This window comes from Aythya ferina (assembly GCF_964211825.1).
Source record: "Aythya ferina genome assembly, chromosome: 4".
Classification (NCBI taxonomy): Eukaryota; Metazoa; Chordata; class Aves; order Anseriformes; family Anatidae; genus Aythya; species Aythya ferina.
Genome location: NC_140300.1, coordinates 67681318 through 67708459, shown reverse-complemented (window position 1 = coordinate 67708459; position 27142 = coordinate 67681318). Strand labels below are relative to the sequence as shown.

At 40.9% G+C, this 27142-nt stretch overlaps 2 protein-coding genes across 8 annotated transcripts in view; one reads left to right on the top strand and one right to left on the bottom strand.

Annotated features, from left to right (window-relative positions):
* Positions 1–9256, bottom strand: part of LOC311436306 (melanopsin-like) — a 73418-nt gene extending 64162 nt beyond the window's left edge. For 6 of the 7 annotated variants that reach the window (XM_084518356.1, XM_084518354.1, XM_084518353.1 and 3 more), the window contains exon 1: positions 8919–9256. The gene's annotated coding sequence lies outside the window, so the exon portion shown is untranslated. Of the gene's footprint in view, positions 1–6229; positions 6339–8918 lie in introns of all 7 variants that reach the window. The other variant, XM_084518355.1, reaches the window with a different exon arrangement.
* Positions 195–26456, top strand: HPGDS (hematopoietic prostaglandin D synthase). The gene is made up of 6 exons (XM_084518365.1): positions 195–329; positions 10706–10839; positions 19862–19954; positions 22344–22453; positions 25605–25703; positions 26232–26456. Exons 2-6 carry the CDS (start codon positions 10707–10709, stop codon positions 26394–26396), a joined length of 600 nt encoding a protein of 199 aa, XP_084374491.1. The 5' UTR covers positions 195–329; position 10706; the 3' UTR covers positions 26397–26456.
* The last annotated feature ends 686 nt before the right edge of the window (positions 26457–27142 follow it).

The following is a 27142-nucleotide window of genomic DNA, read 5'->3' as shown; positions in this document are numbered from 1 at the left end:
TACTTATTTTTTACCCCAAAAAGCATTTCAAAGTATTTCTTGCCCATGAACTCAAGCTGAAAAACTCCAGTACCCGATTTACTGCAATAGTTTTTTTTTTAAAAAAAAAAAAAAAAGTCCCAAAGAGCTTGCTTGTTATTCTGTTATCCAAGGAAATGATGCATTTGGGGTGTGTGTGTATGTGTGTGGTGGAAGAATCATGATAGCATACTTGTCACGGGGAGTGGTTTGCATATTAATAAACAGTATATATGAGCCTTTTCCACAGAGTTCAGCACTCAGAGAGGCTCCTGTTCACTGAGGAAGAGATCACATAGCACTGCACCAAAGTGAGTTCTGTTTCAGCTTTCCTTACTGCAAGAATTTGACTTTTCTTCTTTCCCCTTTCTTCTAATCTTATTCTGCCCTCCTTAGGGCTGCTTCTATACCAGCTGCATGGTGTTTGTTTTTGACAAATATTTCTACTTGTATAGCAAGTACTGAAAGTATTTCATTTTTACAGTTTTGTTAAATTTATTCAGTGTAACTGACTACAGCTGCTGACACCGTGAGGGATAACCACAAGCTTTACACATCGTCTGCATGTGCAACTTAGTTGCCCCGTCTATAAAACTTTTTTTTGCTGCTTACAGGCGTTTTAAGCTCCCTGCTCTGCTTTAGACATCTGTACTATCACATGCACTTCTACAAGCAGGTTTCAGAGGTTTCTTCTCTGGAGGCAAAGAAGTAAATTACTGGCATGTTGTAAAAGCAAGCCCCCACTTCTCACCCGCAGCTGATACTATCAGTAATGAGCTGCTTTGATACTCCGGGTATTTGTCAGATACATCCAAAGAAAAGGTAGCAAAAAGCTGATGTGGGGAAGCTCCTGAGGCTCTGCAGTGGGCTTCCAGTAAACAAGGAAACATTTTAAAGCAATATTCTATTAGACATGAAGGCTGACATATGCACTCACTTACATAACCAAACCAAATCTAGGCTAATGTCAGAGGAATTAGATAAATATTAAGCAGCACTAACCAATTCATCCAGGTCATTTTTATGCACTGTTCTGTCCATTTTCCAAATTCCTGTCTGTCCTCTGCTTCACCAGTGAATTAACGTACTCTCATCCTAATTCTCACCATTATTTCATAGAAGAAATCCTTCTGCATCTGCTTCTACTTGCTGCATTTTCTCCTTTCCAAAATATATGAGTTTCATTGTTGATTTTTATCATTTGTTTCAAAATGATGCTCTGAATATATATTCAGGATTTTTTTTTCCTTTAATATCTCATTGCCTTCATTTGTCTGTGTCTATACTCTTCCTGCACATTTCTTCTGCTAAAAGCCAGTGTTTATTGCTTGTTTCAATATAACCAAAGAAACCAACCTTAGCTTTATAGTATTTTTCCTGAACATCTATGATCCTTATAACTATTTTGAAATGCTAGTGCATTTGCATGCAAAAGCTGCAAACTATGAAAGAAAAAAAAAAAAAAATGGTCAGAGAGGTCTTTCAGAAGTTTGCTTTTGTTTACAACCCAAAAAAGCATCTACCACTCCCTAAAAATGTATACATAATGTGAAAATCCTGTCTCAGCAGCACACAAACATACTAGATCTATTTTGATAGAAATTCCCCTGAAGCTCTCTCAATTTTAACCCCCCCAAAATTATACATCAGGATTCCTAGAATTCTGGTTTTGTGCAGTTAATAAATGTTTCAGCCTGCTGTCCTCAGTGCAGCACTCATACTCCAATGAACACAGTCTGCTGCTCATAAGATTTCTCGTTGCTGTTCGCCATACACAGCCTTCTATTAAGCCGTTACAAAGTAGAAACTGTTGAAGAGAGTGCTTGTTTTTGAGCAAAATCTTACAGGAGTAATTACACTAACAGCGACAGCTGGTATTGATTAGCAAGTGGTATGCCACACTGCTGAAAGCTGTGTATTCACGTCTGCTGAAGACTTATCATATATGCTATAAATCCCAAACAGGTGAATATTTTCACCCTTTTACCAGGTAGTCCAGGAGGAAAATGCAATAAAATAAGTAGAATCTGCCAAATTCCACATAAATCCTACACATTGTGAAGAACCTCATTTACCTATAGTTGATTTGTTAAATTTTCTGTAAAATAAACTTCAGCAATGAACTGAAAAAATTAAATACTCTATTTGCTCCTTAGAGGTGACTATAGAGTATTGCTGGGACGACTTTGTAAAGCAAGAACATGAAATGGAACAGGAGAAAAAACAAAGACTAATATCAGATAGGCACTTTTACACTTTTGATCTGGGTAACAAATGGCAAAGCTTTCTTGTGACACCACCTATTTTGCACCAGGTGGTATTTGTGGGGATGGGAGAGCGGGTACTGCAACCTTCATAGGCTGCCATTTCTAACTCCCACCCACTGATAGATGACACTAGGATCCTTCAAATATTGTCTCATGCTGGGCTGAATTTGAGGAGTAACAGAACAAATGAAAATATACAGAAAGTAGGATTTGAAAGGCTTCACAATTTTTCTGTGGTAAACTTACTTGTCAACCAGAAAGAACAAATACAATACACCAGTCTCTGTAACTGTGTGCCATAGGTAAATGAGTATTTTGTGCCAGTTCAAGGAACCCAAAGTCATGGTCACTGTCCCAGAGCTAGACTCCGCTCATTGTATCCATGAAAAAGATTGACTTGGCTGTAAACTGTTGTCCAATAAGTACATTCTCCTGAAGCGTAGGGACAAATAGGTTCCAGATTTACACACCAAGCAGTTCATGAACATAAGTCAAGCGATCTACCACCAGACCTAGGTGGTCCCCCAGCCTTCTGTCCAGGTGTTACTCGAGGCTGTAGGCCCGCACTTCTCCTCATTGATCTCCTCAAGCAGACTGGCAGTATCCAAAGAGCACTTTAATGGGTCCTCGGTCTCCTCCAGCTCATTCTGCTGTGAAACCAATTTCAGAATATCTGAAAAAACAGGAGATAAAAACACTGGTGCCACTAGGGTATGCACCACCAGGCCTAGGCTGGAGGAGGAGGACACAGGAAGCCTCACGGACAGTGCTAGATATCTCTGCAAACTAAATAAAACTATAACAGGTTACATCCATGGTAGCTACAGGAAATGCACATTGTCCTGAAAATCTAACCTTTTCTCTTTTATGTCTGAAGTGTTCTTTAATCTCAGCTAGTTTGGGATTCACAACATGTGACAGTTAAAGAACAACTCAGTTTAGACTAGCAAAGAGAATGAGCCGGTGTTCATAGTTCCCCTTGTATATATACACACACGTGCATGCGGTAGGAGGAAAAAAAGGGCTCTTTCTTTTCCAAACCCAATGAAAGATACTAGGTGGTCAAGATGATTAGATGGTTGTTACGTAAATTATGGTGTTGGATGAACTTGAGAGTTCAGGATGTGGATATGAAATTGTCCTGGCAAGACCAGCAGCTGCTTTTGGAGAGCTGACAAATCCACTTAACACACAGCTAAGCAACTTGCAGCTATCCTTTGCTTTATAGGGGTATTGTGAGTGGGTGTTGATTTATCTGAAGACTACAGAAACAGACACAAGGCATGAATTTTACAAGAATGACTGGTGTTGGCAAGAATTATGATTATTTAGGTTTTTGTTCTACCACAATGTGCTTCAGGGAATTTTTAAAACATCTGATGAGGAAATAAAAGATTTAAATAGTCTCTCCTTAGAAATTATCCAGACAAAGGAGTGGCTAGGATATTTCCTGAGATTTATCCTCTTGCACTTTTATTTTTCCATATCCTTTGTTCTCAGGTGTGTAATTTATTCATTTGAAGCTCATTACATGTTGGGAGGCTGTACAGAACAATTTCAGGAATTTATTTACATAAAACTGGGACCAAATAATTATAAATCAAAAGGCTGAGAATGAAACAGAAAGCAAAATCATCACAGATGCTCAGATCATAAGCCAAAGAGCCTGGCAGATGAGGCAGGAGAAGCTGCCCTTTCCCAGGACATTTGTTGCAATACTGAGCAGATCACCACTGCGGTGTCTGGCTCAGTAATGATGATGTGAAGGCACTAGATTGATAGCTGGCCACTCAACAAATTAAGCATGTGCTCACATACAAGAACCACTCTTTAATCCAACACTTGCTTTGACTCTAGCAAAAATGTAGGTTAAAACAGAGTTAGGAACAAAACCTGTTTGGTGCTTCCTCCTCCCACTGAAGATGGTATCCCCCACTAGATACTTATCCATGGCTTGCTGCAGCTAATGGAAAGCATTCCCAAGGACAGTGATGGATGTAGAGGTAGGTTTGAGGGGATGGGGCATTGAGAATGGATGGATGAGAAAGAGGTGCCCGCTACATCCTAAGGCAGCACTACTTCGCTACTTTTTAACATTTTCTGTAATGATTCTATGCATAGTTCTACATATGGAAAGGCCTGTATTGCCACACAAAAATACCTCCCATGGAGGTCATGGAAAAAGCAGGAAACAGTAGCCTGGATGGATTTCTGGTTTTTGTTTTGTATGTTAGCTTATTTGTTTCCATTTTTATCTAAGAAGGTATAACTGCTCTTTCAGGAACCTAGAAATGCAACACCTTCCCAGCTGTGTTATTAGCAAAAAAAGACAGTACTTAGCCTGGATCTGCCCACCACCACCTGTCTGCTGCCTTGTGCTGCTGAGATGCAAGCATCCCTCAATCACTTCAAAGGGAATGTGATGAACTCCAAATTGTGATGAACTCCAAATTGTGATGAACTCCAAATTGTGATGAACTCCAAATACTGGAGTCCATATAGTTTTGGCTGCAGTCACACGAGGAGCCATCATTGTGAAGGCAGCTGGGAGAAAGCCAATGGACACTCACCTCCTCCTTCAACACCGTTCCTTAGAGTGCCAGTCCATCTAAACTACTTTCACTTCAACCTCTTGCCTTCAAAAACTTCTCAGAAAAAGCATTTTCCCAATCTTCTGCTTAAACCAACACAGATAAGGCTTTCAAAAGCCCTCACGCACATAGCAGGGTCACTGAACATATTACTAGCACTCCTCAGTAATCATGTGGCAATGCCTTAAGGATCCTTCTCATGTTTGCAACCACCACAGGTTGCAAATAACCGATGCACTGGATAAACTCATGAACTCCCCTCTTCCTCCACCCCCCCCCAAAAAAAAAAAAAGTGCTTGTAGCTCTTTGCAGGTCTGCATTTAATCTAATCTTGAAAATCAAGCTAAGGCGTATCAGGCTGTAGCTATTATGTTTAGGATTTGTTATTTCAAAACTCAGTCCTACATCAAATTGCATAAACATTTACTTGAGATGATTTGTGTGTTAAACAGAAGAGAGGGTGCAGTGCTTTTTTTTTTTTTCTTTCCTCTCTAAAGTCCAGATTGCTATCTGGCATAGAAAAAGAAGGGATCAAATTAAAAAGTTTACTTCCTATAATTGGGGTGGAGTGGGAAGAAACCATTGACATCAACTCTCTGAGAAGCAAACAGAGCCAACAGCAATTATATAGAACTACTCAAAGTTTTTATTTTGTTGTGTCAAAACAAAGGCCGCTGTTGAAATCTTCCATATGAAGACTTGCAAAGTCTTCCATTAATCTACCAATATTATCCAATCCTCATCCTCAAAAGAGGCATGGAAATTTTCTCAGCAAAAGAAGAGTTAATAAATTAAAACATCTTTAGGCAGAAAAAAAATATTGTTTTTAGTTTTCAAAGATCTAAAATCTCTTTTGAGCCTCTAATATTTTTGACTCCATATTTAAAAGAAGCAGGTGTTCATGCTTCAGAAAAGGACTTTTGTCCATATTCTGAGGAAAATGAGGATTTTTTCTTTTAGCTGCATGATTAAAGAGGACCATCTAGGTTCTTCAAAAAGGACTTTGAAGTTGAATATCTGCACTCTCTTAACTTCAGCCAAAACCCTGGCTATTTATCAGCTCACTTTTTTTTTTTTTTTCAGTGCTATAGACAGAAGCTTGACAGGCTCTTTGAATTTACAGAAACAAGCAGTCTGGGGAGACGCACAGGTCTCTCCTGTCTGGCTGCGTAACTCGTGGAAATGTCCACGGCTTCAGTGGAAATAGCAGGAAAAAAAAAACATCATTTGGAAAGGGAAACATTTTAAAATTGGGGAAGGAGAGAACTGCTTTAGTCCTCTGCTCTCCAGTTACAGGGACGAGGAATCTCTATGTTTGAGAAGGACAATCAGGTAAAAATAAACTTAACATACCTAGTGTTTCTCAGGTAAAATGAAGCATAGTAAGTTTCCTTTAACCAGTGCCTTTCCTGGATAATACATTTCTTTATGCTTCACAAAGTAACAGAACTCTTCTTGGCTCCTAAGCATCCAAAAATAAACAAAATAAAAAAATCCATGCTTTATACTTGTATAGGCTACTTCTGACAAAGTAGCCTAAGGAAAAACCCTTTTAACGTGTAACAACACTTTTGTCTATGTATACCATGAAGAAAAGCAGAGCCAGACAACTTCTCCCCTTTTCCTTTCTATATCATGTTTCCTAACTGGCATTAGCACTGTTGGACCCAGTGGCTGGGTTTGAGAAAATGTTCAGCTGAGATGGATTAGAAGAACTTTAGGTTGTGTAAGGTGGCATGGTACATTTAGGACACCACAAAAATACATAGGTGAGTAAATTTAAGAATTACCTGAAATTACAGTACCAACCTCCTCCTTGGTAGGAAATTCAAAATCAGGCTGTTGGATTTGGATCCATTTCAAACATAGTCACCTATTTTTTCAGGCCAAATTTGCACAAACTCCATGTAAAGAAACAGCAACTACTTTAAAAACAGTATTAATAAGGAAGGAAAAATATCCACCAAGCTACCCAGCTTCAGTTGGGAAGACCCAACCTTCTCTATTTTGACTGGTGGCTAAGTCATGGTCTCCCATTTCACCAGTGCTACCCTAAGTCATATTAGCAGAGAAATATGAAATAGAGCTCCCTGTGTGAAAAACTACTGATAAAAACTCAAGCTGACATCTCTGTCAGCTCGTATAGTGCTTTCCTACCAAACTTGCATACTACTTGTCTACATCCAAGTTCTGGCAGGAGTCTTCTGTCATACTTCTATCTTATACATGTATGTTAAACATAGACCATCTAAAAGGAGTTCCTTCTCTGGGGTTTTATTAATAAGAAACCAAATGTTTATTAGTTAAACTAAAAACATTTGATTTGGAACACAGAGGAAACCTGTGACACAGGTGGACACTTGCCACCTAAATTTGCTGTCTACGAGGTCAATCACCCCCACACCAGCACAGGTGTTAATTTCTGTTGATTGCATGTCTTTTTCTTGCCTCAGAGTGGTCTGCTATGTCTTATTTTTACACAACAACTTGTATGAACCATGACTGGTGCACTCAGAGTTATTTGTACGCAGCTACCGTGCAAGGCCCTGGCTGCCCAGCCCCAAAGAGCTCCCAACATAAACAAATACATGTACAAAGCAAAGCGTCACCTCTTCCAAACAGACAGCTTGTTCTGTAGAGGTACACTGGAGAACCTCAACCCAACGCTACTGGTTGTGCTTGCTGGAGGGAAATGTTAGATGTTTTAAAAAATCTTCTAACAGTGACAGAACCAGACTTTATATATTATAGGAAAGAAAACCCATAGTTTTTCACAGTGCAGATGGGGGACTGAGGAGTTTTTTCCTTGCATTACTTAGAATGCTGGATTTTTGACAACAGAGATCTCTACATGAGGGTGTCTCAAGTGGGCAAAACGCATGCTGTGCAACTGTGATTTACAAGTGGACAGGGACATCTACTGTCTCTCAGGACAAGCAAAAGCACTGCACACCTTGCAGACACTGGAACTGTTCACTTGCGTGTCCTCCAGATTTCTTCATAAAGATTCCAGTTTGGCAATATTTTTTTCCCCTTTTCTGTACTAGTACTACCTGAAACTCAGCACTGTAGTTCTCAGATAACAAAGTGGTTTTCAATCACTTTGGATATACATATATATTAAAAGATTTAGTTTGTTCCTCACATTTCATTCCTTTAAAAAACACAGAGGGAGAACGAAATAAAGGAAAAACCAACCTCATCTTCTTTCCTTTAAAGTTTAGCAAAAAAAAAACCAAACTATTCCGAACACAACCTTTTCTCCTTTTCTTTCATTTAGAAATCTACTTGGAATTGTTTAGGAAGCACTACTCCTGACATTTCACAATGAATACAAATAAGAAATAAAACCTACAAGCACTACAAACATTTACAAAAGCATGCTTACAATAAAACTATAGAGTCCTCTAAAATGTCAAGTATTTTTGGTAAACTCCTTGTAGGGTTATTTTTTTTTGGTTGTTATTCACATATGGAAAAAAAATCATAAGCTTAAATATGCATCAGCATTGCAAATATTTAATCACTTCTTACAGCATATTATTAGAAATTTGTTTAGCTTTTCTTTAAACATTTCAAACAATAGTTTCCACTACTCCCTTGATAGACCAAAATATTCCACAGCCTACTAAAACAGGCAGAAAGACTTCCTGATATTCTGCCAAAATTTTCTTTTCTTTACATCACCTCACTACTCCTGATTGTACTCCTCTTTCTCATCTATATATAAAATTCTCCCACAGTAAAAATTAGACTGTTTCAAGATGTTTGCATCCAGAAAAGCTATGCTTCATTCATCTCTAGACCAGCCTTCCTCATACCTTAAATGCTGTCCCTTCCTCTCAAATGACCACACAAAATCAAAAGTAGAAAAAAGTCAAAAACACCCTCCAAAGTCATCCTTTCTTCTTACACACACTGACACATGACCTGAGCTTATTATGTGTCAGAGGTTTCAGGCGATTTTTGTTTTAAAGACTATGCCTTGTAATAAATCTGTGCACAAAGTTTGAAAACACGGTAACAAAATCACATCGCTTACCTGAGGCACACTTGAAAACTTTGGAATTCTCAAAAGTTTTCTTTTTAGAGAAAACAACAACTAGGGTGGTAATTTGCAAGTTCTGTTTACCAAACAGCACATTTATTTTCTGTTAAATAACACATGTAGGAAACTAACCACATTGTAAAATATAACTCATTTTGCCTGCGGCTTCCCTCTTTTATACGATACAAAATTAAACACTTCCTTGGCTTCAGACATAACGGCAGTGATGCTTTTGGTACAATGTACTTGCAGGTATCTCCACTGGTAGCTCCCACTGCCTGCAATTGCTTGCTATCCTAGCTGCTGACCTTAAAACATCTCCCTTTACTGATAATCTCTTCTGACCCTGTTGTGTGCTGAAGGGTAGCAGGTGTCTTTCATAGGAAATTAAACAGTCTCTGCTGTGCTCATTTGCTGTGATTTTTTTTTTTTCCCTTTCCTACTATTTGTATGGAAAGTGGATGGTTTTACTTCTGAGGAGAAAATGGCAAATGCAGTTTGTGCACTTCAGCATGAATGAAGTACAAGCCTTCCCCTTTTCCCTGAGCAAACAGCCTCTCCCTCTAAAGTGAAAGCTGATGATACATCTTCCCTCAGGCATATGTTTTCCAAGGCAAGATGACTAAATAGAAGGTTGCTGCTCTTGCAAGGCCAGTAACGCTTACTCATTAAAAAAAAAAAAAAAAAGTTCCCCTTCCTTACTGATGGTTCCTTTTCCTTACTGGTGCAATGCAAATTGTCTGTGTTGCGTGCTCTATTAATAACACTATGAACTTTGTGTACATAAAAAGGATGATAAATAGCATACAAGATCTGCTTTAAGGCTGAAACATTCTCAATGAGAAAGACCTTTGCATTACAAGTGGACGTGGGATCTTTTAGCCAATACATTCAAGTCTCAGCTGAGCCCACAGTTCCCTCATATTAAAGTGCTATGTCCACAGAGTTTAAAAGCTTATTTTTGGTTTAAAGAGGCCTTATGTATTCATCTTTCCTACATCATCTTTGCTGTACAATCCAGCTGATGAGTGTTTTCTCTTGTTGCTTCTTACACTAAGAAAAACATTGAACCGTCCTGCAATGTGACTCCAAACATGAACTGAGGGAAGAAATTCACTTGAAACCTAACAAAGTCATTTCAAGCCTTCTTTGGGTCCTGTACAAGAATTTATAAGAATTTGATGGTGTTTATTTCAGAACAACAGTGTAGACTAGCTGCCACAGCAAATTTTGTTTCTAAAATAACTTGTCAGTTGCCTATGCAAATAAGGTAATAATAGTTAATGAGCCAAATTTCAACACTTAGCCAGTTCTTTTGACTTTGTCTTGAATGAAATCTCCATATGCACTAGAGGCTGAGCAGGGCAAGCTTGAACAAAATTACTACACAAGAAAGAAGCTATTTTCTGTTACACTTTATGATTTTAGATTATAGATTTCACTCTGAGAAACACTTCAGAAATGGCCTGGGCTTGAAGTCACAGCAGAAGTAAGTGTAGGCTGAGAGTTCTTCAAACCACTGAAAAATCAAGCCATCTTTCTGGAGCTATCTAAGGAGGAACTGCAGGTTGAACTGTAGTTGCCCGTGTCTGAATATTGTGGCTGACAACTGCAGAGCAAAGTGACTAACGCAGTGATTGCAAATTACAACACACCATAGCTTAGCATAATATGTCCAGTGCGTTGTACGAGTGTGTTTCACAAACACACACACAGTGCGTTTTGGTAAAAAGGAGTTCGGTTGCTCATGTCTAAAGTAACCCGGTGACTTCCCTTTCAAGGATGCCCCACTACAAGCTGACATACTTCAATCTGCGAGGAAGAGCAGAAATCAGCCGCTACCTGTTTGCCTATTCAGGCAAGAAGTACGAAGACCACAGGATAGAAGCAGCAGACTGGCCCAAAATCAAACCAAGTAAGTAGCACAGATTCTTGTATCTAAAGCTCCCGTAGATATGATGTCAAAATGCAACTGGGGAGGTACCTATGTGTTTCATGACCAGAGAGACATGTTCAACTCTTAGATTCTATGTAAGATATGCAAATTTTATTGCAAAGATTCAAGATAGCCAAAATGTCATTCCTGATGTTCAGACCTAAATCTTCAAGTAATCTAAAATGAGTGACCTGCTGTCATCCAGATGGGCTGTTACTCCCAATCAATTCAGTTCAGCTTTTGCCTGTCTAAAGCAGACCAAATACGTGCTAATCTTCTTGAGTACTGTAGAGGGTTTGGTCTCAAAAACCACAGTGCAGCCTTCACCCTAGTTTTACAAAGCCAGATTGGAAAAGAACTGCCAAGAAGGACACACCTTTGTAACAAGAAAGGTCTTCAAAGGAAAGTGATGAGAGAAAAATAAATCAGATGACTTAATGACGAAGAAAAAAAAGGATCAAAAGAGGTATGTCAGTATTGCTGTTCCCAAGAACAGCACAGCCCTACAAAGCCTTCTGAGAGCACGCTGCAGGCTACCATGTTCTGTCCCAAGTTTTTTTAGTTAAAGAAGCCTCCTTTGAACCTGGGTGTTACTTCTGCTCATTATATTAACCTCAGTTCAAATGAAACCAAGCTTGCGTTGGGAGACTGGGTAGATGAAATCAGAAACATTCGTGCCTTCATTTTGTGGAGTTGTCACATGCTTTGTATACAGAATATGAAGGTTTAAACATCCAGAAGGAAGAACAGCACCTTAAATTTGGAGAAAATGCACAACTAATGCACAATGCAATTCCCATTAATTAAGCAATGTTTCTTAGTAGGTTTTGACGCCCTTTAAGTAAGTCCAGTCAGCAGGCTACCTAACTCTTGTAGGGTGAAATTAAATTCAACCCTTTCCCAAAAAGTTCTCAGTGATTTGAATGACAAATATGCAAGCACTTGCTGCTGTCCTGTAGCAGTTGAAGTAAACGATGATCTTCAAATCCAGAAAACATTGGCTAACAACCCACAAAGAAGAGTTTAAGCAAAACAGTGGAAAGAGGCTCTTTTCAGTTAGAGATGACTGACTTTGGAAACCTTTTCTTTGAGCTTAAAGCTTGCTGACCATGTGGTATAGCCTCTCTCCCACTCTCCCCCCACCTCCCCACTCAGGGAAGTGAAGCAGAAGCTAGAGGCAAGACTGAGAATTCAAATGAATTGAGGAAAAATCATATTTTTGACGTTTTTCATATTTATCTATGCACATATTCAGATGCACACAGCAACTTATGTTCTGAAACAAAGTTCAGAGAATATTAACAATGTGTAAAGCCAGTATCCAAAATTTTAGAATTTAAGCAAGACAAATTAAAAAGACAAAGCATAGATAGTGACTTAAAGGCTACAGAGGTATTTATATCTCAGGAAAAGTTATTCAAATAGCAGGTCTATTAGCCAAGGCATTGCATCTCTAATTGAATATGCCCAGAGTCCAAGCCAGCACACTAAATAATGCAGGAAAATTCTTTCTGTGCACAATTCGTCAGTGTTCATAGGATGAACCTCCCTGTGAAGCATTATATATCCTATCCACTACAGTGTATGCCCCGCTACAACCCCATTACCACCAAAAGACTTGGAGCAGAGGCACCTTAGAAATCCTAAGTCATGCTGTCTGTAGCTGTATCTGCTGCCTTAATGAATGATTGTTAGGGCATCTAGCCTTTGGATGTCTTTCTTTCTTTCTTTCCTTCTTTCTTCCTTCCTTTCTTTCTTCCTTCCTTTCTTCCTTCCTTCCTTCCTTCCTTCCTTCCTTCCTTCCTTCCTTCCTTCCTTCCTTCCTTCCTTCCTTCCTTCCTTCCTTCCTTCCTTCCTTCCTTCCTTCCTTCCTTCCTTCCTTCCTTCCTTTCTTTCTTTCTCTTTCTGTGATGTGAAAAGTTTGTGAGAAGATTTACTAAGGGTTAATTAGGATTTTTCATTTTTTTCTGCCTAATGGCCTTTCATAGCAGCCTCTGTTGTGACTGAAGCCTGGATGAAATTTCACAGTAGATGAGAAATTTAGTACAATGATTTCCAAGGACATGCTACCGCTCTCTGATTAAGGAAACCATCTGTGCAAAATTTATTCTGGTTTAGAAATTTCAGGCTTTGCTTTCAGTCAGTCAGTGGATGGGAACTGGAATGAATCATGCTAATTGACCAGGAAAACTCTCAAATATCAAGAAATAGTTAGATTTATTACTGAAAGTGCTAATACATCTCATACCTGGATGCTATACTTCTGCCTCGGTAAGACTTGGTAATGGAGGCTTTTGCCACCAGTGATGCCTGCATTGCAGACAGTTTGCAAAAGATTCAACTAAAACCAGAGTTAAGACACCTTGTTCTTGCAAAACAATGTAGCATTGCTAAGGAAATTGCCTGTAGACCAAAAAGCTGATGACTACCACGTCCTCCTCCTCTGTGGAGCAATTGTTACTCACAGTAATTCCAGACAAACTAATCTTCCCCAAGCAAATCATGAAGCAAAACTACATAAATGGTAGCAACAGGGCTTTAAGGCAAACAGCCTTTCATCTTACGAGATCAATGGTCACTGCCCCAAGATAAGCACCTAAACGCTGGCTTTATGTCATGACTTAGCATGAGAAACAATTGCCTCTCAGCTATGTTGTGTAGGGTTTGTGTGTCTTAACACGACAATAACATTTCATATGGCAGATGAAACCTTTCACTGTAAGGCAAACAAGCCACTTGCATTCCCTGTTAACCTGAATTTTCAACATGTGCCTCAGTTCCTTCCATGGAGGAGTGGATTGAAGAGGGAATGGCCATCAGAAAAAAACACCAGTCCTTGGGAAAGCGAGTTACAGGAACTTGGCCAAAAATTTTCAATTTTCCCTCCAACCCGTTGAGTACACACAGGCATAGTTCACTCTGCTGATGGATTTTCTCACTATTGTCATTGCTAGTCTAGAGATGACTTCTTATGAAGCTCAGGTATATTTTTTCCCATTTTGCCTGCATTGTGTCTGCTCCCATAAGAACATATATTCAATTAGCAGATTCTAGCCAATCTCAGCCTGGTGAAAACAAAAAGGGTGCTAAAACAGTAGGGGGAATTACAGCTACATTTTGATGCAACAACAGCTAAAATAGCAGCGATTTGGTACACCACTTATTTTGTAGGCCTCAAAAACGATTAAAATTTGCCCAATTCATTGCACATTGAGGTTAAGAAGTAACACACAGTCAAACTGCTTTCTATTAAGAACTCCTATGCACATTTGCATACAATATGTTTGCATTTGCCCATTTGTCTTTGGTAGATCTAAAACCATTTTAGACTGCAAATCCTTCAAGTACAAGGATAGTCTCTTCATGATTCAAGGGAACAAGTCAAATTCTTTGACTTTCTCTAGGAGCACAAGGAGTTGTCTCCACAGAGGAGAGGTTTGCTTCATCAGTTACCAAAACATTAAAGTACAGTTTCACAACAAACACCACCCTCCCACCCAAATCATCATCACATACAAGTTAGAAAATACTGCCACTCTTCTGAGCAAGAGACTTCATTATTTCTTTTCTGTAAAATTGAAAGGAAGATAGGAAATGCCTGCATCGAGATTAATGTGCAGTAAGTTCATTTAGAAAGCAGACGTGCAGCTGCTGTAAGTTTAATTTTGGACTGGACAGAAAAGTGTGATGTTTTTTTGTTTGTTTTGGCATTTTCAAGTGGCTCTCACCAGCAAGCTTTTCGTTTTAGCTTCTTCAGTCAAATAAGTTACTCCTTGCTCCTAGAAATACTGTCTCACTTGATTTTGTTTACACCCAAGTGGTAGGAGTTTATTTTGCAGGGGAGAGGTTTTATGTTTATGTTAATTTTATGTTTTATAAAATTAAAAACATATGTCATTTAGCTTATATGCTCTAGAATATTTTTTTCTGTAGCTCAACATTTTTTGATTTTCCTGTTGTTACCAATCAGATAGTTTTTGGTAAATTTTCCATTTCAGGCAAAATTTGTCTTTTTTATATGAACAAGTTTAGGAAAGCTAATATGCAAGTAGTAGTGTTGATCAGTTTAGTATATGATGTAATAAATAAATAAATAAATAAATAAATAAGCACACCTGAATCTCAAGCAGGAACTTTATATGACCTGCTGCTCTATATTAAGTCAATTGTCAAAATAAGTAAGCAAGCTCATTTTTTACATTTCCTTTTGAGCAGACTGACTTGAATGTACCACATTTATACTGCAGTCAATTCAAGATCCACGCACGATCACATAATAGGCACTGTCTTAACAGACTCCTCACAAAAAAGTGCCATTGCACTGACAAAAGACATGATAAAGCAGAGAATCCCCTGCAGTCGTGCACAGAGTTAGCATCCCCTTGAAATATTGGGCTAGCGTGCAGGAACAGCCACTGCTCTGTCCCTCATTCAAGGAATTTGAAGCAATGACGATTACGCAGACTTTATAGTCATAGCAAATTATGCTTTCATTGGACTAGTAGTTGTAAACATCCCATAAACTGCTTAGGGGGCGGAATGGTTCGTGAAAGGTCATCAGGAAACTTGACAGAATAATTGCACTGAAAATATTTCCAAACTAATAAGTGAATCTTTAGACATATCTGGCAGCAGACAAGAACTTTGTGAGGGAGCACCCGCCCCATTTCCTGAAGACTGGCTGCTACATAGCTCTAGCTAAAATGGTATACCAATAACTAGCACTGGGTAAAAGGTAGGGCATAGCAGTGTCTTCCAATGGAAATCTGAGTTGTAATAGCTGCACCACTAAAGCTGGACCTACATCTCTAGAAGTTATGGATGCTGGATGTCTCCAACTCCAGTCTGGCCACTTCTCAGGGGTCTTGCTCCTCTGCTGGCCTTACAAAAAGTAAATATTTTGTATGTTTCTATTGGAAGATGCGAAGTATCTGATGTGTTTTTCATGATCCAATTTAAATATTAATGGAAGGGGAAAGTAGTAATGGTCAGTTTTCAATGCAAAGGAGAATCTATTTCATCGAAGACACTGTAGTAAGAAGCATAGCTTTGACACTCATTTTCCCCCATTTTTGACCAGTCCATGTACCTTACTATGACATCAATCTCAGCTGCTTGATTACACCATTAACAACGTAAAAAATGATAAAAATGTCCTGTTCTGTATAAGAAAGAAAAATAACCAAACCACATTCCGAAGACACAAGAAAGGAAATAATATCTGCCATTTACTGTCTGTTATGCTTTAAAGACTTCATTGCTTAGTAACGATAACAATATATTCACTACCTCTTAACCAAAAAAGAGCCCCGTTATCCCATTATAAATCACACAATAATAATTCTTTATTTAAAATCCATGGGACAATGTGCAATAAAATCTACTCTGATTTATTAATTTTATACTGCATTATGAGTCATGTAAGTACGAATATTTCTACTGCACGCAAAGCAATAGCTGTATTGGTGTATTTTTAATTTTAAAAATTAGGGTGTTTTTTCCAGGAAAGGGTAACCGTATCTTAACGTGAACAGATCAACAGTGTGAAGAGGCATTAATGATGTTTTCAAGGAGGGTATAGAAAATTACTAGAATTCCTGTGGGCCACCAGAAAAATAAAATAATCCAGAAAAGGCCAAATCTCTGAGAAGCAGAACTGCCACACTGCTACCCTGAAGCTGTCTTTTGCACCTTCACCCATGTTCCTCAACTGTCAAAAAGATGTTTCATTTCCTTTTGCTGTCATCAAGCAAGCAAACAAGCTGGCTTTCATTTTCCTTCTAATGAGCAACAGAGTAAAACGCCAGTCAAAGCTGTGGCTGTTCGACTTCCCCTCCATGTGTAAACTCATTGGAAAACAGTCTGTTTTGTTCCTGGATTAAGCAATTTCAGTTTCCCAACCTGAACTGTCATTGCTGTGTTTTGACAACTATTGCTACAGAGGCTGGCTTAGTCACGTTGCCCTAGTCAAATTTGCTTCGGACCAGCCACACGCTCACTGGGGCCAGTTAACTCCTTCAGGGTAGCCCTCAGTGCTCCTGAGATGGCTACGCTTCATCTATGACCCTCTCACCAAGCTCAGCCTTGTTTTGGTCTGGAGTGTTTGGAAAACCACTGTAAGCAGACAGTGCTGGCAGTGACATACTCACCCACTCTACTCACATGTGCTTGAAGGATGTGCTGGTATCCGACATGAACAAATATTTCATGTCTCCATGGCTTTGGACACACTGGTGCCCAGGGTATTCTGCACTGTAAGTCCACAGCACAGAACCAAAACCTTTCTGATTTTCACCACCAGAGATCTTTTCAGTTCAGCATGCTGGGATGCTCTTTTCCTGTCTGGATTCTCATTGAAACAATATGCGGATTTCTCAAGACCTTGCTGCTCCCTGGATAAGAAACATGTGAAGTCTTCTATGCAACAAGTCAGTTGTTGTTTCAATAACAACAAGCATTGCATGTTTGGTCCCTGGGGTAAAGCAGTTAACTCTCTTTGCACTCTCTTGCTTCTGCTAGTCATCAGCATTGAAATTTATACTGGCCTCACAGTGCACTGAACTTGGGGAAAAAAAAAAAAAAAAGGTACTGTGCTCAGATGCAGAGAAAATCCACACAAGAATCCTGGACGTTTTGTGCAGCTGCCAATTTAATTCTGCAGATATAGATTTGACATTTAAATTCTCGTACCTAACGTGACTTTCACATATTGCATGCTAAACCACAGAGCCATGTGGCAACTTTATTATTTTTGCAAACAGGTCACAAGTGCATCAGGCTTCATTATGTGTCTCCTTTCATTATTCAACTGCTTTAGAAGAAGCATTCCAAATCACTAACCCTGAGATCCCATACAATCTGGGGTGCACTTTCTTAGCACAGGGGGAATAGGGGTCAGAAAAGCAGAGATGTCAGTAGCATTCGTGGAAAGCAGGTATACATCTAATAGGCAGCTGAGCTGAGCTACCTGCAGGAGCAACAAAAAATTAAATCACTAAACACACTGAGTTGAACTGACACATGGATTCCTCCATTTCCCATAGCTTATGCTAATAAGGAGTCCGATCCAAGCCATATCTAAAATGATAATTAAAACAAATGACCTGAGGGAACGGCATGGAGCTGGGACAGGAGAGGGTCAGGCTGGGGGTTAGGGAAAGGTTCTGCACCCAGAGGGTGGTCGGGCAATGGGACAGGCTCCCGAGGGACATGGTCACAGCACCGAGCTGCTGGAGTTCAAGAAGCATTTGGACTGTGCTCTCAGACATGTGGTCTGATTTTTGGTGGTCCTCTGGGGACCCAGGCTTTGGACTCGATGAACCTTGTGTGTACTTTCCAACTCAGGATTTTCTATGATTCCATGATTCACAGGAAGAATGTATATGCAAAGACTGAAGCAATTTAGACTGCTTTTAGGAAACCTACTTAAGCAATGCACACAGAGTTTTTTTGTAGATCAGGCTCATTAAGAACTAAATCCTGGAATAGCAGTGGCATTCCAGCAGTCCCATAAAGGCAGTTCTCCTGGGTTTGAAAACACCTTGCACCTTTCCAAAAGCCCATGTTCTCACTTTTCCATCACCAACTTTTTATACTGCAAGTCAGTCTTAAGATGAGCACGCATCTTATTTACAAAAAGTGTAATGAAGATGAAGACCAGATACAAAGCATTTGGCTGGATTGATCAGCACTTGCAATCCCATACACCAAATTTATCGTATAACATCCTTTGAAACACAGAGATTTAAAATTCCTCTGGGAAACAGCTGCAGGCTCCCACAAGTGGATTCTCACCACCCTAAAGGAGACAATTTCACATTGCTTTGCATGCGATGACATTCAGGGAAGCCCTGTACTTACAGAGTAATCAGAGAAATCTCCCACCCCATCAGCCAACTCTGCTGGCATTCTTAAATCACAAGCTAGCGAAGACTTTTGTAGTGACCAGAATAGGTGAGGGAACCAGAATAGATGTCTAGAGTGTGTTCCCTCTATGCTACACATGATTTATTGCACCTTGAATTCTCTGCCACGTATCATATTGATGACCCCGTGGTCACCTACTTCTCAATTTTTCCAGCTTTCCATGTTTTTCCCAGCTTCAGCTTTGTTCCAAGGTTCCAGCCCCATTTGATAGCATGCTGGCCAAAACAGAGCACAACAGCAGCCCAAGTTTTCACATACAATATATTACTAAATCAATGGCTCAAAAGTAAGATTTATTTCTTATATCAAACTCTTACACATATACATCACGCCTGCTTAGTTTGCCTTCCCCTATCTTTAATGTCTGAAGGCTTTTTCCCCATAACTGAGTTTTTATTTTGAATGCAAGCCAAGTCAAGTAGATTTTAATATCTCCTTAGTATTTGTGTCAGTGTGAGATTTGTATTTGTTTCTTGGTGAGATAAGCTTTCACACCATCTGTTTTGGAGAACTGTCACGTGAAATGGCTCATCACAAGATAAGTTCAGAAATCCAGATACTTCTCTGAATCACTGCTGTTGAATTTAAATCAACAGCAAGCAAAAAAGTAACTCTGTAGTCTTGGCCCAATCTTGCATTTCATAGCTCAGCTGGATCCTGCACTACAAAATCTTCAGCAGTGCTTTGCCTAACCTTGACAGTCACTCTCCTGGGAACAAGAAAGCAGGGAAGAAAGAGAAAAATAAGTCTCTATTGAAGAATATTCCTATTAAGGAATTCAGGATATCTAGGGGCTCTTCAAGCGTTGGAGCAGGAGGCTAGGAAATAGGAAATGCAATAGTTGATTTCTACACTACAGCTGCCTTCTTGCATTGTGATCTGGTTACCTCCTTAACCTTACTTTTCTTCTTTTTAGACTATGTCTATAACATTTCCCTACAGAAATACTGTGAAACTCTTAAGTGCTCTAATCATGCTTTCCCTCCAAGGGTGAGAATGGTAAAAGTGCAACTGCTACAGACTTCCACTGTTAAGGGCTGTGATTAAATTTTATTTTATTTTTCCTCTCTCCAAGCTATCCCATTTGGCAAAATCCCTATTCTGGAAGTAGACGGAGTTATCATTCACCAGAGCCTGGCGATAGCAAGATACCTTGCCAGAGAATCAGGTAACACATTTGACAATTTTTTTGCCCTGTTCTGCACCAGCCTTTCACGTTTTGGAAAAAAAAAAAAAAAAAAAAATTAAATAAAAAAATCCAATCACAGCAAAAACAGAAGCAAACAGCTTGACAAGCCCAACCAGGCAGAAGGATTTCTGCAGGACACTGGAGCTGTATGACAAAATTTAGAGCCACTCACATAAAGAATAAAAACCAACCAACCAACCAAACAGCACGGTTCAAAGTAACAGTCTGCAGCATGAAGTGCCATGATGTTTGGTTGAAGTCACTTGGCAGAGCTTTGTATTTGCACCATAGCTATGTACATTTAGAGGAAAACTAACAAATAATCCCCTTCACATCTGAGTTTCCCTCTGCATTAAATGCCTGGGCTTTGGCCTGACTTTCCCGGCCAACTAACTTTATTCTCCTGTCTCTGCATGACAGAAAACCTGTCCCTGTGACTCCTTACGGCTCTCCGGGTACTTTTCCAGACAGCTAAACTGTCAGTTTGACCTCAGTGCCAGGGAAGCTCATGGAGCAGATCCTCCTGAGAGTCATCACGCAGCACTTGCAGGGCAAGCAGGCGATCAGGCCCAGTCAGCATGGGTTTATGAAAGGCAGATCCTGCTTGACGAACCTGATCTCCTTCTATGACAAAGTGACACGCTGGGTGGACGAGGGAAAGGCCGTGGATGTGGTCTACCTTGACTTCAGCAAGGCTTTTGACACCGTCTCCCACAGCATTCTCCTCAAGAAACTGACTGCTCTTGGCTTGGACTGGCGCACGCTTCGTTGGGTTAGAAACTGGCTGGATAGCCGGGCCCAAAGAGTCGCGGTGAATGGAGCCAAGTCCAGTTGGAGGCCAGTCACTAGTGGCGTCCCCCAGGGCTCGGTGCTGGGGCCGGTCCTCTTTAATATCTTCATCGATGATCTGGACGAGGGCATCGAGTGCACCCTCAGTAAGTTCGCAGATGACACCAAGTTAGGTGCGTGTGTCGATCTGCTTGAGGGTAGGAAAGCTCTGCAGGAGGATCTGGATAGGCTGCACCGATGGGCTGAGGTCAACTGCATGAAGTTCAACAAGGCCAAGTGCCGGGTCCTGCACCTGGGGCGCAATAACCCCAAGCAGAGCTACAGGCTGGGAGAGGAATGGTTGGAGAGCTGCCAGGCAGAGAAGGACCTGGGAGTGATGGTGGATAGTCGGCTGAATATGAGCCAGCAGTTGCTCAGGTGGCCAAGAAGGCCAACGGCATCCTGGCTTGCATAAGAAACAGTGTGGCCAGCAGGGCTAGGGAGGTGATCGTCCCCCTGTACTCGGCTCTGGTGAGGCCGCACCTCGAGTACTGTGTTCAGTTTTGGGCCCCTCACTACAAGAAGGACATGGAGGTGCTTGAGCGGGTGCAGAGAAGGGCGATGAAGCTGGTGAGGGGCCTGGAGAACAAGTCCTACGAGGAGCGGCTGAGGGAGCTGGGCTTGTTCAGCGGAGGCTCAGGGGCGACCTTATCGCTCTCTATAAGTACCTCAAGGGAGGCTGTAGCGAGGTGGAAACACCAGAGCGAGGAACCTTTGAAAGCACTAGAGATTATCACAGCCAGTAGACAGAGCACTCTGAAGCAGATTTAGGCAACTATTCTGTGCTGGCAGAGAGATTAGATCAGATGGTGACTTCACTCATCTTTAAATACTACATGCTATGAAAGCACTCAACCGGCTAGATCAAGTGATATAAGACTCTTTAGTAATGTCAGTAATCAAAGAGAGTAGTCAGGGCTTGCTTTAGGCCAGCTAGCTGTCATTCAGACTCATCTGCAAACCTAGTCTGTTTGAAGGCAGATGTGTTGGTGGTGTGCTGAACATCAGCAAACTGAAGACGGGCTGGGAAGTGAGTACTATCTTTTTTTTTTTTTTTTTAAAGTATTCTCAGCAAAGAGACACAAGCTGCCTTTCAAAATGTCTCCAAAATATCCCACGTTTTCCGTCTGAGGAAACAGGGAGAACCACCCAGCACTATTCTCCAGAACACAAGCATGACGTATTTTCACATGTCTAGCAATAAAATTTCTGCCAATTTCCTCCATCTCTGATATCATCTACTACTTGCAAGGGAAGGGAATGACGAGCTTCCACGTGGTAATATGAGGCAGCGAAAAATGATGGGAAAGTCTTCTTTCCACCCACACCACCTCCCTGCCAGTCGCCTATCAGGATGCTGATCTGAAACCGTGCTCCTTTTACAGTCAGAAGTTCCCACTTAAACATTCCCCTGATGGCTTTTCCCATCAGACTGCAACAGAAGCATCCCTCTGGAAAATTCAGACCATGTTGCTTACGTGTCAGTGCAAATAATAGATGCTGCTGCTGTAACCTCCCTTCTTATGCTTGCTTCACACAGGGCTGGCAGGTCAGACTCCCGTGGAACAGGCCCTGGCTGATGCCATCGTGGACACCATCGATGATTTCATGACACTTTTCCCATGGGCAGAGAAAAATCAGGAAGTGAAAGTAAGACAATCACTAATTTAAACAAAGATACCACTTAAGCCACAAATGCATTTCTTGGCATCTCCTGGAAAAACAGGCACATGCCAACCCTTAGGTCCATCATCGTAACTCACCCCAACATAGCTGAGCTGGAGGACATTTGTGGTTTTTCCTCAAGAGTAACCAAGCCAAGGTCTCCTCCTCCTCCTCCACCTGATTTTTGCTCCCAGTGGAAGCAGCCATAGGTCATCCTCAGCTTTCCCTCCCTGGTTCACCTTACACTGAGGATCTGAGGATGCCATGCATATATATATATATCTGTATATACACATCAAACTGCTCTTCAGAGGGGCAAGACAGGACACTCCCATCCCAGCCAGCACTGTAATACCTGTGTCCTGTCACAGACTAAACTCCAGTCTTTCTATTTCTGCTAACTCAGCAGGACTAACAGCTCCATCCCATCTACACTTTTTAATTTTTACTTCTTGATTTCTTCTTGACATTTCATGTCAGTCTTCAGTAACTGCAGCTGCCAGGGACAAATGTTTTCAATTAATTATGAAAATAGCATAAGGCTGTGGGTGCTGCTGAAAAGGTGAGGATCATATCCTCACCTCCCTCACTGTCACCACAACCGTGTTCTTCAGACCCTCTAGGCCCTGTCACTGTCCTCTTTGGTGCTTCTGCTAATACCAACGCTGAGGGTACCGCAGGGCCACAGCTCCTTTAACACACAGTCACAGGCAAGTCCCACAGCACCTGGGGTTTTTGGTATCTGTCTCTCTCGCTATACTCGCTTACCAGAACTGCAAATGCAAGCCTTGCAGATTTGTTGCTCAAGTGACAGGGCGATGGATGAGTGAACTCCAGCGTCGTACTGGTTATGCACAGCTCTGACCCAGCAGACGACCTGATCCCTTCAGGAACGTGGTGTTAACACCACGCGTAACCATTAAACACCAGTGCAGCCACCTGCCTCCAAACATTTCAGACTGAGTGGAATATTGGGTTATAGAAAGTGTGAAAGACAAAACGTTGACAAAAAAAAATAATAATAAGCGATGAAATTTACCACAGCGCTCTGAAATCTTGCAGAAGGAAAGCGTATGTGTAAGTTTCAGTATTCAAAAACACCAATTACTTCATCGCCTAGTGGCTTCCTGAAGTTTTCTAACGTGGGGAGGGAAGCTTTGACTCATGACTTTAAAGCAATGGAGGAACAGCCACGCTACTGCTCACAGAGCAGGGCAGAAACACGGCTGCCACAGTCCTGCTGTTCTGTCACGGGGAAGCTCTCGGCTGTGCCCCAGCTCGTCCCAAAGCACTGCTCCCAAACACAGGCCCAGCTCACGCCACCACCGCCGAACACAGAAGGGAGGAGAGGTCACAGGCAAGCCTGGTGTGCCTGAGTGCACGTATGCTGCGAGGGTGTGTGTGGGGGCCAAAGATGATGTAAAACCTTGCTGTTCTGGGTGTTTCTGGTATTTCTGGCACTATTAATTCTCCCTTTCTCCTCCTGGATCCACTGCCACCACCTTGTGGTGGAAGTGTGGAGTACTGGAGACTTGTGAGCCAAAAAGATTTAAATAACTTACACATGGCAAAGGAGAAAAGTCAGAAAATTTCCCTCTGTGACAGGAGGAACGCCTTTCTTTCTGACACGATTTGAGTGTCAGCTATCCAGTAGCAAGAAAAAAAAAAAAGAAAGAAAATGAAAACAGGCAAAGGAAAGTGAACATAGGTGGAAGGTGGAACAGATCACTGCCTTACTGACTGCAAGATATAATGCAGGGTAATAATACATTCTTACATACCCACACATATTTTTGCAGGAGGTGGTACTTAAAAAACAAAACAAAACAAAACAAAAAAACCCTACAGCTACAACATTTCTGGGTTGCAAACTTCTGGCTGTTACTTGCAGTAACAGCACTCAGTTACTGAGCTCTTAGCAGAAGGAGATGCCAAGACTTCAATTTGGTCTGCAGAAATAGTGGTTGTATTCCAGCCAGCATCTAGTCTGCTGCCTTTTCTAATTTTTATTTTTTCTTCATTAACCTGAATTTCAAAGCTGTTGAAAGTAACTGTTATTATACAGCAGGGCTTGTTTAACCTATGTTGAGCGCATTCCCCCAAGAAAAAGTCAAATATTAACTGCACCAACGGTGCCACACGGCAGGCCAGCTGATCACAGCAGTTCGCAATCTCACTCGTTTCCACGCAGGTGGCCAGAGAAAAAGAGGAATCCTTCCTTATCCCTGAGAAACAGTTAACTCTTTGTGAGCGGCCTCAAAACTTTCTGATAGGGGAAATGGCAGAGAAACACCACTGCTCGGTCTTAGCCTGCATCCCCTAACATGCAAATAAGGCAGGTACCCTTCAGTACAGACCTTAGCCTTCAATACCACGTATTTTAAGCAACCCAAATCTCGTTGTGTGGACAAAAACTGAAAATAACCCACTAACATAAATGTTAAAAGATGCATCCAGCAAAAGCTCAAAAACCTGGCTGCATGCTTCACATAAGAAGGGCAGGCAAAGACAAATAACTGGCCAAGATTTGACTGACAGCAGGAAAGACTTGGTTATGGGATTCTGGAAATTTGATAGACTGCATGGGGAAAGAGACCATGAGCTTCAGTCCCCTACATGTCTAGTTTTATAGCTGAATTCTTCCCAAACCTAGTGCAGGGCTCCTGCCCTGTTAATACCTGTAGATGAGCAGCACCACCACACGCTGCTCTGTGGGAGCACTCAGCATCTTGGAGCATTAAGGGAGCAACTGGCTCTTCACATGGCTCACTGAGTCAAAGCCTGGGTGTTGGGGCATCTAACACACCTCACAGGTAATTACTTCAGTTTTCAGAAGCTGTACAGTGCCCATTTGCACATACTCAACTGACACCTGCTGCTGCTTTTTATCTATCTTAAATATCTGCTACTTCTGCTTCATTAATCCTTACCTGGATGTTAACAGATTCCTTCCTCCAAAGAGCAGCAGGGAATAAGAAACAGGGAATACTTTAAAATTTGGGCCAGACCAAACGATTCCACCGTCACCTTCTCCAGTTTTCTCTGTCCATCTCTCTCACAAGAAACCCCCAAGAATTCAATTTTGCCGGCTGCTGTGCATACCCACTGACATGCATGTGCTTTGTTCTTCCCTCAGCAACAAGCATTTAATGACATCCTCACCAACAAAGCACCTGAGTTACTGAAAGATTTGGATGCTTTCCTGGGGGATAACCAATGGCTGGTGGGGAAATCTGTAAGTATTATTTTTATTTCTCCCTTGCCAACCAGACTGCCAGTAAAATGCAATTGTTGGCTATTGCTGAATTTCTGGATTTTACGCCATCCCATGGTATCTTGCAAAAAAAAAATATGTATTTTTTCTTACTGATACACAACTGGTTGCTTAATTGCAAAGCAAGTTTTGCTCATACCTTTAGAAAAGGCAAAGCAGGACAGATTTGCCAGTTTCCATGTTAACACAAAACTTTTTAAATGCCTTTGTACTAGTTCATAGAGATACAAGTTTAGAATTCTGCTTCGTGTCACTGCTCAATTTAATATATAAAAATAAGAAAAAAAAAACAAACACAAGTCCTTCCTACAAATATTAACTATTTTTTATTTGTTAAGCTTTGCATTGTATCTAATTACCAGCTCAAAGAAAAAAAGCTCAAAACAGACCAATCCGTGCTTCATTTTTGTAGTTTGCAGAGACTATTAGTAGTCCCAGCTTTTGAGATTACTGATTAAAACTAACTGCGTTCTCCCCCCTTTCCACCAGGTAACATGGGCCGATTTCTATTGGGATGTATGCAGTACAACACTTCTGTCCTGCAAACCTGACCTGGCAGACAAGTACCCCAGGCTTTTGGCTCTCAGGGACAGAGTGCAAGCACTTCCTGCTATTGCAGCCTGGATCCAGAAGAGACCAAAGACAATAATGTAAATCAGTTGTCCAGTAGAAAAACAAATTCACGTTTTGATTAAAACACTGCAAGCATCTTAAGTTATTAATTTTAGAATCATTTGAATTAATTTCATATGGGTATGCAATTCCAAATCAGATTCTATCACTTCTGTTTTTGAGAGGATGCATCTAAAAAGCTGATTGAGTAGAGTAGAGCCTGAGGCAGAGGTGTAGCTCCAGCCACCTTTCCCTTACTGCTAATGAAGTGTTTCATCAATCCAATTAATGTCCAGTGGGTTCTCAAAGGGAAGAGAAATTAATCTTACTGGACAGAAGTAATCTTACCTATATATGTATTTTTATTTTTTTATTTTTTTTTTTGACTTTCAGTGCTGGAGGAAACCAGAATAAAGGGGAATAGAAGTGTTTGGGAGGGTTAAGGACATAGCCAATAAAAAGAGGAACTACCCACTTTGTCAACAATCTTCACGCTTCTCAAACACTTGTTGTTCCTGTTACACCATTACAAACAATGCAGCTGCCCAGCCGAGCTGCTGCCCACCCCAGTACTAGTTCTCCAGCTGCAAAAACATTCAATTGCTCAGTATCTCTTCTAGTAAAGGCAACAAACAATGGTGGCAAGGGTGAAAACAGGTGTAGAACAAAACAAATGAATAAACAGTTTGTTCTTCCAGCCAGGGGATAAGCAGGTATGTGGAACTGCTAACAACAGGGTGGGTTGTAGATGCAAGCAGTTTACCCAAACTCAAGGGGAGACAAGTGCT